Consider the following 13,612-nt stretch of genomic DNA (forward strand, 5'->3'; position numbering starts at 1 on the left):
TTGGAAATTGTGCTATTTTTCACTCTGTCTACGATGTCATGTTGTACATTCCTCTTCATTAATGGAATAATGCTATTTACTTTAAGGAGTAAAGCTTTGTTCTGTGAGACGTCTCGATATATTCTGCTGTATAACCTTCTGTTTGCAGACACAGTACAGATGGCACTGAGTCAGTTATTGTATATTATTGCTACTTGTAGGATAACACTAACATATCCTGTATGTGGTTTTCTCACCATGCTTGCCAATCTTACAACTGTGGTCTCTCCTGTCACGCTGGTGGTGATGTCTCTGGAGAGATATGTCGCTGTGTGCTACCCACTGAGGCATGCTAGCATCATCACTATCACCAACACAGGTGTGGCCATCATTGTGATTTGGGCCATCGGTTCACTAAATATTCTCACTCGGGTTCTTCTGCTGTTAGAGTTTCCTTTTCAAGCCCTTGATAGTCTGCAGATGAAAGACTTTTGCTCTGACATAGCGATGTTTGTTGGGTCTATGTCTGATGATTACGACAAAGCCTTCACATGTGTTCTGTTTATTTCAGCAAGTGTGGCAATCATATGCTCTTATATTGGTGTTATAGTAGCAGCCAGGTCGGCCTCCACAGATAAAGCTTCAGCCCGTAAGGCTTGTAACACACTGCTGCTACATCTGGTGCAGCTGGGCCTCTATCTGTCTTCAACAATTCACTACCCATTATTCACAGCACTTGCAAGAGTTATAACAAGGTTAGTGTTTGTGCGCATTCAGGTTGTTTTTTATGTATGTATTTTCTTGCTTCCCAGATGTTTGAGTTCTCTGATTTATGGTATCAGAGATCAAAGCATCAGACCTGTGCTCATGCAACATCTATGCTGTCGACTGAAATAACCAATTTATATAAGCAAGACTGTTTATGCTTTTTACAGCATCATCAGAATCATTTAATCGGCTAAAGTTTTATATGAATCAATTAAACAGCTTCTTTATTAATCTTAAATACAGTACAACAGGTTTACTCTGTTTTCCTCGTTTTTACATTCAGTTTTTGATGAAAGAATATACAACTTTGTGTATTAGCATGCATTAGTCTTTCTTTATTGCTTAGTGACAGACATTGCTCCACATCACAACTGTCCACTAAATAATACCTTTGTTTTCGTGACACCCTGCACTTAAAGTTTTTAATTGTCTTAGACATTTAGGAACTATAGTTTTTTTTTCTAATCTAAGATGTGCAAATTAACTCAGAAATATATATCATGAAATCATACTTTGTGTTGCTGGAGTTGCTGACCGGCCTTAGTCTTGCATAACACCCAATACTAAGCCTGAGTTTTTACATGTTTGCCATTTTTCCCTATATCTTTTGTTGTTAGTGGGGTTTTTTCTTTGGCCATAACAATGCATCAGTTAATCACAGTGTTATTATGCATTGTATAATTATTACTGTATTATCTTTTTTAACAGAGACACTTCAGTACTACTTAAACAATATAAACCAACTTATTTGCTCTTAAAAAAAATTAAGAGTAATGCAACACAAATGTAGCACCTTGTGCTTTTTTTAAAGGAAGGTTTCAAATCATTTGAGATTGTGGATAGAAATTAAGATGTTTTTGATTCTTTCATTGTGTGTGTGTGTGTGTGTGTGTGTGTGTGTGTGTGTGTGTGTGTGTGTGTAATGTTGACTGGTACATATTTTTTCTTTTTGTATTTCAGTGGTAAAACCAAAGCAACAAAAATGTAATATGGGGACCCAGAAACGTACCATGATATGTCATGGTCTGGGTCAGTCACAGTAATTGTCCACAGTGCCTGCTCTCCTCCTCTGGGCGGTCTCATTGTTCATGTCTCATTGTTTATGTTCATAGTGGCTTTTCTAAATAAAACCTCATTCACCTCATTCAGTCCCTCTGTCTTGAATCTGCTTTTGGGTCCACATCACACTTGGCTTCGGCCTTGACAGTACATTCTGGCCAGCAGTATGGACCCAGCAAATCCAACCTGAACTGCTATTACCAAGCAGGGAGCCATTATTGGCAGCCATGAATAATCAATCCAGTTTCTGTTAGCTCAACAAAAGGAAATTAGTGACGGGCAGGCTCAAATTCTCACTGTCACTCCTGAACTGCCACTTGCTGTTGCCCCAATTACATCTTCCGCAATTTCTATTATGTCATGAAACCCCTAGCTCCCAGCTTCCATGACGTTGCCTCCCCAGAACCTGTGCCTTTTTCTGGGGAGCCAGGTCTGTGCAGTTTAGTTTTCAGCTGCTCTCCCCAATCTTTCCCTGATAACGCATCTCGGATGTCTTACCTGATTGGAAAATTGCAGGGATGAGCTTTACTGTGGGCTGAGGCCCATGTTTGTGCACGACCGTTTCAGTTCTGCTCCTAGGATGAGTTTTTGACTGAGTTAAAGAAACCCTTTGCTCATTCCACTTCGGAGGGCAGTGTTGCTGGAAAGCTCCTGAATCTCTGGCAGGGCAAATGCAGCAACGAAAGATCAGTTAGCATCAAGGGATGAGTCGGCCTCATTTGAAAAGCTGTTCCCTCTCACTCTTGCATAGACAACCGACTAAGAGAGAGAGAAAGAAAGGAAAGAACTACAGCTCCCACTGGCCATTGCTGCGCACACTTCCCATCACCTCTACTACCGTTCTACTGCAGTTCCAATCTCCGGAGCTTGTAGCGTGGGTCACGACCGACCACCTGGAACAGGAACCCATGCAGATCAGGTGCTCTCAGCTATCGCTGTAGGAAAGAGAGAGTTTTCACTTGCATTCCTGCCTTTACTGTGGCGATCATCTCATTGCCATGTGTCCGAAGAAGGGAAAAGGCTCTGCCAGCCCGTAGGTTCAGGGATACAGGTGGGTGGACCTCATGTAGATTCTAAGCCTCACTTACAACTATCTTCACACTCCTGTTAAAACCAGAAACGCATTCCTGCCTTGCACTCATAGACTAAGGGGCAGAGCAGAACCTTTTTTTTTTTTTTTTTTTTTTTTTTTTTTTTTAAACCTGTCCCGTTTGGTTCTTTTGCCATCAGAATTATTGTCTAAAGGCGAAGAAAGATGCCCAACGGATTTACTTTACCAAATGGACCATCCCAGCCTTGCCATAATGGTCCATTTGATTTACCTTTTATTGTTTATTTTATTTTATTTTATTTTTTTTACTTGCTAGATACGGGACAGGGGAAAAGAAAAGGGAGAAAGAAAGAGGGGGGAAAAAACAAAACAAAACAAAACAAAAAAAAAACAGCGAAGAAGAGGGACGGGGATAAAGGGCAAAAAACAAAAACCAACAAAATAAGTAGACAAAAAATACATATATCGATCACCTGTTGAGAAAGAAAAAAGAAAACAAGCAGAAGAAAACGAGAGTAATAGAATAAACAACATCACAATGATATATGGGAATATAACACTACATACTTAATATTAAACATTATTGTGCAGCATGTAAGATCGACAGCGCACAGTGTGCTTTGAGGTAGGAGCCAAAAAGGGTGTAGTTTGTGTGTGTGATCACCTGTGTGTACACCTGTGAGCATGAGCGCGCTTGTATTTAAAAGGTTCCTTAATGTAATGATCTGCTAGAGGGTGTGGGGGGCCACAGTCCCATCCTCCAGGGCATGAAGCAGGTATGGAGGAGATCAAAACTCCAGACATCCAGAGGCCCCCAGAACACAAGAGACCAAGGAAGACCAACAGAGGGGCAGCCGCGCCACTGTCCCAGAAAGAGCTGAGGAGAGTCCCAGATGAGGGATCACTCAGCAGCCGCGGAGCAGAAGCCAGGGGGGGTTGCAGTGACGTGCCCGTGAGCTCCGCCGGCAGCCAGCTGTGCCTGAGTGACCGAGCCCCAGGCCGAGAGGCCGAGGGCACCCCACCCCCGAAGTGGCCCGAGCGAGCCCCAGGTTCCAGGCCCCGATAAGCAGCCACCAAGGAGTGAGCCGGTGTGTACCCGGACGCCCACCCCCGGAAACAAAGAACCACCAACGCATCGATGTCTGAGGGCGTCTGCCACCGGCAGGGGAAGTGGTGGGGGGAGATAGGCCTCCAAACCTTGGAGGGCCTGAGATGTCCCCAGAGAGGTGGCGTCTGATACCCAACCTGACATATAGACACAGACATACAGGCACACTCAAATACAAACATCCATTCCCACCCTCATGCTCTCATAGGCAATTACTCCACACTCAACCAACGTGGAGACAGACATAAAGAGACGCTGTACACACAATCACACTCCCCAAGCGTACTCTAAGAACCGGGTCTAGGTACCCTTGCCCCTGGAGGGGGAAACTGCACCCAGACCCAGGTGGTGTTACCCTTTTCCCTGCAGTGTGGAGAAGCAGACTGCCCCGACTCCGCAGCAGCAGGGAGGCCCCACACACCAGACCCCAGTCGGACGGCCAACTCCTCCTCCTAGCCCCCCCGCTCCAGCAGGCCGCAGAGACCGGGGGTGTGAGAAGACTCCAAACCTCCCTCTACCCGCTCATATGTAGTGTTGATGTATATGTGTTCTAAGGTGCAATTAAAACCCAGGAGGGCATGGAGCTACCTGCCAGAGAGCAGCAGGTAAGCGCATAGCCCCTCCTGATAGCCCTCAATGTCTACGTGTATTTAAAATTGAGAGGTGGGCAATGACGCCAGGGGTGAGGTGTACACCCTGATGGTAATTTGGAGTCCGTGTTGTGAGCCCACCCCCAAGATCCTATATGTATGTGTTATGAGAGTGTGAGTAATGTGAATGTCTAAGTTGTGAGATAAAATTGAGGCAGAGGCAGCCAGAAGGGGACAGAGGGGGGGGATGCCTCCTCTGCACCCTGGTGACACACCCCTACCCCAAGGCCCTGCATGTGTGGGTGATTGTGGTGGAGCGGGAAGAGGGAGGCAGCTGGAGATGGGGAGGGAAGAAAGGGAGGGGCAAGTGACCCCTCCCTGGGGCCAGCTCCCCCGCTGACCCCAGTAGGCACCCCCATGCTCTGCAACCCGCCAGGGAAAGGGGGCCCAGGCCCATCCGGACCAGGGCCCAGTGCAGCAGCGCCGCCCGGCCCCACAGAGCCCGGGACAGCCCACCCGACCCCACTACAGAGAAAAATGCACCCACCCCATCATCCACTCATCTTCCAGACTACACAAGACAATAGACGCCCAGGCTGAGATCTTCCTCCACCTCTCCTATATCTCCCCCTCCTGCAGAGAGAATTCCTGAGGAGAGGAAAGCTCCTGCAAGATGTGACAACCTCCCCCACCAGTTGAAGAGTCCCCCAGGTGGCTCGATGCACTGGCGGCGCCCTGCGCCAGGACTGGGCCCCCATATACCCACCCGCCCACAACCCCAGCAACACACCAACCAGGACCCAAGCCCCCGAGGCCCGGCCAGGGCCCCAGCCCAGAGACGGAGCGCCCCCAGAACCTCACGCCCGTCCCGGACCCACCCAGGGGCAGCCAGGCTACCAGGTCAGTAACCCACGTCCGTCAGCACAGACCCTCCCCTAGCCCCGCTGCACGCAGCCACGAGGAAACCGTCACCTAAAAGCCAACAGAGCCCTTAATTGGCCATGACCGCTACCCCGGGTTGAGCCCCCCAAGGAAGATGCTCCTGGGGAACCCCCCGACGCCCTAAGCCTGTCCCTACCCCCACACCAATCACAACAGTAAAGGTGGGACCAAACTATGACCCCCCACCCCCACTAGGTGATGGAGCTGATCAAAGGAGCCCAGAGCAATTGATCTGATGTGGTGGCAGAGGCTGTATCAAGACTAATGTAATCTAATAGATAATTTCTATACTGGTTAGAATTAAGATTATTTTTATTTTTCCAGTTCATGAGGACTGTTTTCTTGGCTATGCATAGGGCAGTGAAAACCATGCGGGCTATATTCTTTTCTGAAGTGACATTATCTAAGCTGCCCAACAAACACACTAAAGGAGAAGTTGGAATGTTACATTTCAGACACTTTGATAAGTCTTCACATATCTCACGCCAAAACCTCTGAACTGGTGGACAGAACCAAAGAGCGTGGATATAATTGTCCGGTGAATTGGTTTGGCAGTGTGAGCAGTTGTTGGTAGACGTAAAGCCCATCTTGAACATCCGATGACCTGTATAGTGCACTCTATGTAGTATTTTGTATTGAATTAATTGAAGACTGGGATTTCCAATTAGATGAAAGGTTTTTAAGCAAATCTGAGACCAGAAGTTTTGGTCTAAGTTAACTGATAAATCCGCTTCCCATTTTGCAATAGGAAGTGATATTGATTCATCTATTTTAGAAAGCATTCTGTATATTTTGGATAGTAATTTGGGGGTTTTAAGAGTAAGAAATTGAACCACACTTGGTGGTGTTTGTAGTTCAACTTGACCCGCTTTAAATTTCTTTTTTACTATGGATTTAATTTGTTGATATTCTAAAAATCTTTTCTTGTTGATCCCATATTGTGTAACTAGTCTGTCAAATGAAATAAATTCTGTTCCTTCTAGTATATGTTCTAAATATTTGATTCCTTTACCTTTAGAGCAGAACCTTATTGACTACAAGCTTGCTGAAGGTTTGAACATTCCTCTCTTCAAACTTGATCTTTAACTCCCTGCTAAAGCTCCAGATAACCAGATCTTTGCCTAGATTACTCATCGCACTGCACCAGTCACGTTACTCACATCAGGAAATCATTGCAAAACACTCACCTTCTTCATGTTTCACTCCCCATTTTAGGTTGTCCTTGGCTAGAAACCCACAATCCACACATTGACTGGTCAGGCCAAAAAATAATTTGCTGGAGTCCTTTCTGTCATGCTAACTGTCTAACTTTTGCTCAACCCCCTGAAACTGTGGAAATCCCATCAAAAAATATCCCTGTCCCAAATCTCTCTTCAGTTCCATCTGTTTACCATCATTTGCAAAAGGAATTATCAAAGACAAGGCTCTCTTTCTGCCACCTCACAGACCAGATGATTGTTTAATCAACTGTTTCCGGGGGCAACATTACCCACTAGCCATCTGTATAGCCTGTCATGCCCAGAGTGTGCAGCTATTAAGAAATACATCAGAGAATCACTATCAGCCTTCCTCTTCTCCAGTGGGGACGGATTTCTTTTTTTGTTGGGAAAAAGAATGGATCCCTCCTCCCATGCATTGATTACCGGGGACTAAATGACATGACAGTTAAAAAAACAAATACCCCTTACTGCTCATCAGTTCGCATTTGAGCCTCTTCATGGTGCTATGGTTTTCTCCAAATTAGATCTTGGGGATGCTTACCATTTGGTTAGGATAAAACATGGGGATGAGTGGAGAACAGCATTCAACACCAATGTTGGCCATTTCGAATACCTGGTCATGCCATTCGGCCTAACTAATGCTCCAGACGTGTTACAGGCCTTAGTTAATGATGTCTTGAAAGATTTTCTGGATAAATTCATGTTGGTCTACCTAGATGACATTTTGATCTTTTCCCGAGATCTTGAGGAACACCAGACTCATGTGCATACTGTTCTCCAATGTCTGCTAAAGAACAAATTGTATGTCAAGGTGGAGAAGTGTGAGTTTCATGCATCCTTGGTTTTATTACTGGAATTCATTCTAGCAGAGGGGCAGTTGAAGACAGATCCAGCTAAGGTCAAGGGAGTCGTGGAATGGCCCACTCCTGCCTCCCGCAATCACCTCCAGTGCTTCCTGGGCTTTGTAAAGTTTTATTGGAGATTCATCAGGAATTATAGCCAGGTAGCCACACCTTTGACTCAACTCACATCCACCAAACTCCTTTTTGTCTGGTCACAAGAAGTGGACCAAACTTTTGCCATCTTAAAGGAACTGTTCACATCTGCATGTGTGCTAGTCCACCCAGATCCCAGCAAACCATTCATTGTGGAGGCAGATGCATCTGACATGGGGGTAGGCACAGTATTGTCTCAACACTCTGGCTCACCACCCAAACTACAGCCGTGCTCTTTTTTCTCTCGTCACCTCTCCCATGAGGAGAAGAATTACAGTGTGGGGGACAGGGAGCTTCTCACAGTTAAACTTGCTTTAGAGGAGTGGCGTCATTTTCCCGAGGGGGCAGAGCATCCGTTCACTATCTGGATTAAATTATTGAATAATAAATTACTTTTGAAATGTTTAAATAAATAAAATAATTAAAAAATACATTTGTAAATGAATTCATGAATGCATATTTTATTGTGAAATTCATTATTTAAGCACATAATTCTTTATTTGTGGCTCTTGTGGTCCTACATAAAAGGAAACTTGTATAATGTAAATAGAAGTGTTCCTAGCACAGAAACCTGAGGAAATCTACAATTAGGATAAAATAGATCTTTCTCTCCATTGGCAGCATGTAGATTTACATTCAGATTGTTTTAGGATAGGAGAAGAAGATAAGATGGACATAATTTAAGGATACTGTGGGAATAAAGAAATTATTTTACTGCTACAATATAACCTCCATCATTAACATTGCATTAAGATGTTTATTAAAGCTACCGGCATGAGACTAACATTTTTATTACAGGTGCAGCCATAATCATTGTATACACAGATTGCATATTGTGCTCATTAAAAGAGTTGATGCTCAGTCAATTGAAGGTCTTAAGCTTTGTTTGGCGCGATGTCCAGACGATCTATTGTGTAGGTGACTTGGAGCACAGAAGGTTAAACCGCGTACACGTTTACAAACACATGATTTAAACATAGGCCAGGCCAAAGACCTGGAATTCATTTAGCTTTTAACTGCATTTGAGTTTGCTTAGTAATAGATGACAGAAGACGAGTCAAGAAGAGGACAAGCCCACAGGGACCATCTGGGCCTGAAATGAATTGCCATGTATGGAAGAATGTGATAGAAAGAGGAACTTCTTTGTCTGCTTTTAGCTCTTTAAAATTGACCATTTACTGTAACTGATGCATGTGATATTCATTTTGACGCTTGAAGGGGCGGAACCCTGATATATTAAAAACTAGAGATGGCACGATACCACTTTTTTTATGTCCGATACCGATATCATAAATTTGGATATCTGCCGATACCGATATGAATCCGATATAGTGTGTTTTTTAATCAATAAAACTTTTTTTAATATCTTGCTGCATTTTGTATAAGTTCATACTCAAGTTTAAATAAACAACAACACTAAAGCTATTCTGTTATACTTGTATGTAAAAAATACACTGCACCCAAAATATTTCATAGTTCAGCAAAACTGATCAATCTAATAAACTTAAACCTACTCCATCCTTCCTATTCTGGTATTTTAAAGAGTACTTAGCAGAAATATTAAGCAACCTAACTAATAGGGTTTCAAACTCCCAGCAAAAAAAGAAAATGGGGAACCACCCCCACCCTCCACCTCATGATGCTTAATCGACGTAATCAACTTTAATTTGATGCAGTGTGAAAAAAAATACACAGAAATAAATTATTTTTCAAGAATAATTAAATAGATTCAATATCTTTCTTCAACAGAATTGCAGACTGCACAGATGGTTCCCAAAGGAAAAAGTACTATAGCTTACTAGGGTATATTAGACTTAACAGTTACTATATACAGTAATGCACTTCTATACATTTTACATCAGATTAAAACTTTGGGTGTAAGATTCAGATAATTATTTATTAAAAGCTAGACATTTTAAATGAGAATAAGAAAGAAAAGTATGTCTTTGTGCCCCCTTTTCCCTGTTCATGCCCTATCGGCCCCCTGGCTTAACTGCACAATTACCAGCTATCAGCTACGTAGAAAAGGATCCTGGTGTAGAAAGTAATATTAAATAAATTCTAACAATAGCTTATCAAGCTTCAACGTGCTGCTGTTGTTCAGCCGCTGGTTTCCTCTTTCTGGTGCAAAGTGGGTTAAAAACAAAGAAGAGAGACGGACTCGCGACAGAAAAGCCGATCAGCTGATCATTGATCAGTTTCATGATTGAAGTAGCAGCAGGAGAGGGAGGGAGAGAGAGAGGCAGTCGCTCCATATATCGGTTGTTAAGCTTAACGTGGGAATGCTTTACGAACATTCAGAGATGAACTTACACACTTGCTTTACTTCTCTCTGGGATAACTTCCTCGGAGATGAAATGCTGGATTGGTAGCGAGGCTCCAAATACACACAGCCGCTCTATCACGTGAGCACACTGCTCCGACGTGCTACGGTTATGAGCCGAGTTACGCCATGTCGCAAGTTTTGTGAGGTGCTTTGGTGATATTTAATGAATCGGATTACATTTTTTGTTTCTCTCTGATATCTGATCCAGTAATTTACGTCAGTATCGGACCGATACCGATACGTAATATCGGATCGGTCCATCTCTATTAAAAACATTCTGAAGTGTATTCTTGGGTGGAGATCTACGCTGATGTGTTGCAGTGTACATCTTCCCGCGCGTGTGGTTTCAATAAAATCATTGTTTGACTGCACTCTTCTTGGCCTCTGTTGGTTTGTTTCTTGCCTCACATTTCGAATTGGGACAATACCTACTCAGGGAAGGTGTGTAACACACAATGTGTCTAATACACAATAACGCAAGTATTATCCTTAAGGTGTGAAGAAGAGTCCCCTACATAAACAACCTGGAGTCTATTTGATTAATATGATTCAAACCACTAGCATAGTACCTTTAAAACCTATGGCATGCTTTAATCTCTAAAATACAATGTTATAAAGAACACTCCACAGTCCACTGTCAGAGGATACAAAAAGATCATTTGTAACAGAGTCATCATACTGTATTAAACCCTGAGGAAATTATGTGGGTTTCAGTTGCTCCAGTATAAATAACAATAACAAAAGTTACTGTTACTGTTTTTACAGTTTCTTCTTGGAGCAACTGTAACCCATATAATTTCCTTAGGGATTAATAAAGTATTCTGATTCTGATTGTTTCAGGATACATGACCTATTATCCAAAAACACATCTACTTACCTGTATCTTCACTGTCTTTTTTTCTCTTTTTTTCTAAACTGAGCACCTGATCGCTTCCCCTCCCCTTTTGGCAGGTTGTGTGGTTACTTCAGCACAGCAGCAGCAGCAAGCAGCACCGAGGGCCCTCGCGCTCACCTTTCGCCTATATGTGTGTGATAGAATTTAGAAAACATATTGGTACAAATTATAAATCTATATCATAATGTCTTCTGTTTTTGTGTTTGTTGTAGGGCTGTCAACGCGGTCATAGCGATTAACACAATGAACATTTTTGACGGAATCAACCCATCTGGAGCACAGAATAGACAAACTTTGGACAACCTGCCTGAAATGCGTTGACAGAGACATTTCAGGGATTTTGAGTCATTCTGCGCTCCAGATGGATTAATTGCGTTAAAAATGTTAATTGCATTAATTGTGATGACGGCATTAATGTTGACAGCCCTAGTTTGTTTGTTTGTTTATTTGATTTTATTTGATTTTATCTTGCGAGCTGGTTATTAGTGTCATGAACCGGCTGAGTGCAGGCAGGAATTGGACTCAGACACAAACTCACTTAAGCAAAACGTGAACTCAAAATATAGTTTTATTGCTAGGAACAGCGATACAAAACTAAACTGAGAAAGTCTAAGAATATGAACTCATGGGGACACACAGGGAGAGACATACAGCCATTAGGGAGGACGCGGCAGAGAACTGAGGAATAACACACCGAGGGATAACAAGGAAGTGAGAATACACGAGGTACACAGCTGACACTAATAACCATAATGAGACAGGGGAGACTGGACTGAACAGAATAAACATGAAAACGCGGGACCTTTACAATAAAACAGGAAACATGATGTGGGAGTGGAGTGTAGGCAGACGAGGGAGTGAGGGAACACGAGGGAGAGCAAAGACATGATGCGCTGGGGAAACTTAACAGAATAAAACACAAAGGGATCCACGGCACAAGAACTCACACCACAATATAAAAACAGACACATAGGGAGACACAGAGGACAGAGACACAAGGGGGAATCCAATAAACTAAACTGAACAACCTAGGAACCGTAGATTAAATAACGAACTAACAAAATATCAAAACACAAGAAAACTAAGAACGCTGAGTCAAAATGATCCAGGACCATGACAATTCCCACCCCTCTTGTAGCAGTCCCCCGGACCAAGGAAGAAATAGAGAGAGCATTGAAGGGTGCATTGTTTTCACTTCAAGATTCATTAAGAATCTAACAGTGCTGAGGTGCGCCTATACACCGTGAAAACTCGCTCCGCATTCCAAGGGCTGCAATTTGTTAATTTCTTTACAGTCCAGCATCACGCTGCTTGGCGCTTCATTGAGAGCTGCCTACTGGCACATGTGCACCACAAAATCTGGTCTGAGCTGGAAGTGCAGCTTGTCTCTAACTAAGCCACAGAGCCCTCTACTAAACACTACCCACAGCTGTACAGGCTTACATCAATAAACCAAAAACTGACCTTTATACTTCTCCTTCCTGTGCAGCAAGCAACAAGTGCACCTCGTAAATGGAGGGTGCCCTTACACCTCGCAAATGCGCAATAGAAAACCGTTCCGTGCCCATACAATCCCCAAAATGCACTGGCATGATGTCAGGGCAGCATGGGTGGAAGCAACTTTCTTTTTTGCAGATGCCACGATGCTGCTCTAGCAACTGTCCATGTCAAAAACCGCCACTGCCCACAAGATTACTGGCAGATCAGTTTATTGAGTCTGTTGGCGTCTGCGACCCTCAACCTGCTGCCCCAGCATGCAACAGCATAGAGCATAGCACTGGCCACAACAGACTCATAGAAAATCCTGAGCATTGTCCAACAGATGTTGAAAGACCTCAGCCGCCTCAGAAAAGATTCAAGATTCAAAGCGTATATTTTCATGTGTACCTTTAAAATCATTTCTCTGTACAATGAAATCCTTTCTCTGCTGTCCATCTGCTGGTTAATATGTACAATAGATAAAAAACAAATAGCGTGAATAAATAAATGGAGACAAAAACATTGAAGTAATAAATAGATTTATGTGCAAAAGAGCTATGAGCTTAATATGCGGGTTTAATATGTGAGATTACCTGATGTGCAAAAATTAAGTAGGTCAGTCTGATACCAGTGGGAAAGAAGGAGTTGTTGAGTCGAGATGTCCTGGATTTCACAATTCTGAGCGTTCGTCTTGAGGGCAGAAGTGTGAACAGTCCGTAATGGGGGTGTGTGGGGCCTTTGAGGATGGAGGCAGCTCTCCTCTGGACTCCGCGATGGTAGATGATCTGCAGAGAGGGCAGCGGAGTCCTGGCGATCGTCTTCGCAGTTGTTATCACTCTCTGCAGGCATTTGCGGTCCATAGCAGTAGTGCTGCCGTACCATGCAGTGATGCAGCTGGTCAGTGTGCTCTCCACAGTGCAGCTGTAGAAGCTGCTGAGGATCTTGGCCAACATACCAAATTTCCTCAGCCTCCTCAGGAAATACAGCCGCTGCTGAGCCTTCTTGACCAGCTGTGTGGTGTTCAGTGTCCAGGTGAGGTCCTCAGTGATGTAGATGACCAGGTATCTAAAGCTGCTCACCCTCTCTACTTCAAGCCCCTGGATAAACAGTCACTGGTGAGGCCTCCTCATCTTCCTCGTTTCCACTGTCATGCCTTTAGTCTTATCAGTGTTGAGGGTGAGGTTGTTGTCCTCACACCAT

At 43.7% G+C, this 13,612-nt stretch overlaps 1 protein-coding gene and 1 long non-coding RNA gene across 2 annotated transcripts in view; both read left to right on the top strand.

Moving 5' to 3' along the window:
• Positions 1–876, top strand: part of LOC134637337 (odorant receptor 131-2-like) — a 936-nt gene extending 60 nt beyond the window's left edge. The window contains exon 1 of the mRNA XM_063487743.1: positions 1–876. This exon is cut by the window's left edge and continues 60 nt beyond it. Within this exon, the coding sequence (XP_063343813.1) occupies positions 1–876 (876 nt within the window).
• A 3,711-nt stretch (positions 877–4,587) lies between these two features.
• LOC134637831 (uncharacterized) overlaps positions 4,588–13,612 on the top strand; it is a 253,854-nt gene continuing 244,829 nt past the window's right edge. The window contains exon 1 of the long non-coding RNA XR_010095184.1: positions 4,588–4,821. This is a non-coding gene — a long non-coding RNA (uncharacterized LOC134637831). The remainder of the gene's footprint in view (positions 4,822–13,612) is intronic.

This window comes from Pelmatolapia mariae, linkage group LG10_11, assembly GCF_036321145.2.
Source record: "Pelmatolapia mariae isolate MD_Pm_ZW linkage group LG10_11, Pm_UMD_F_2, whole genome shotgun sequence".
Lineage (NCBI taxonomy): Eukaryota > Metazoa > Chordata > Actinopteri > Cichliformes > Cichlidae > Pelmatolapia > Pelmatolapia mariae.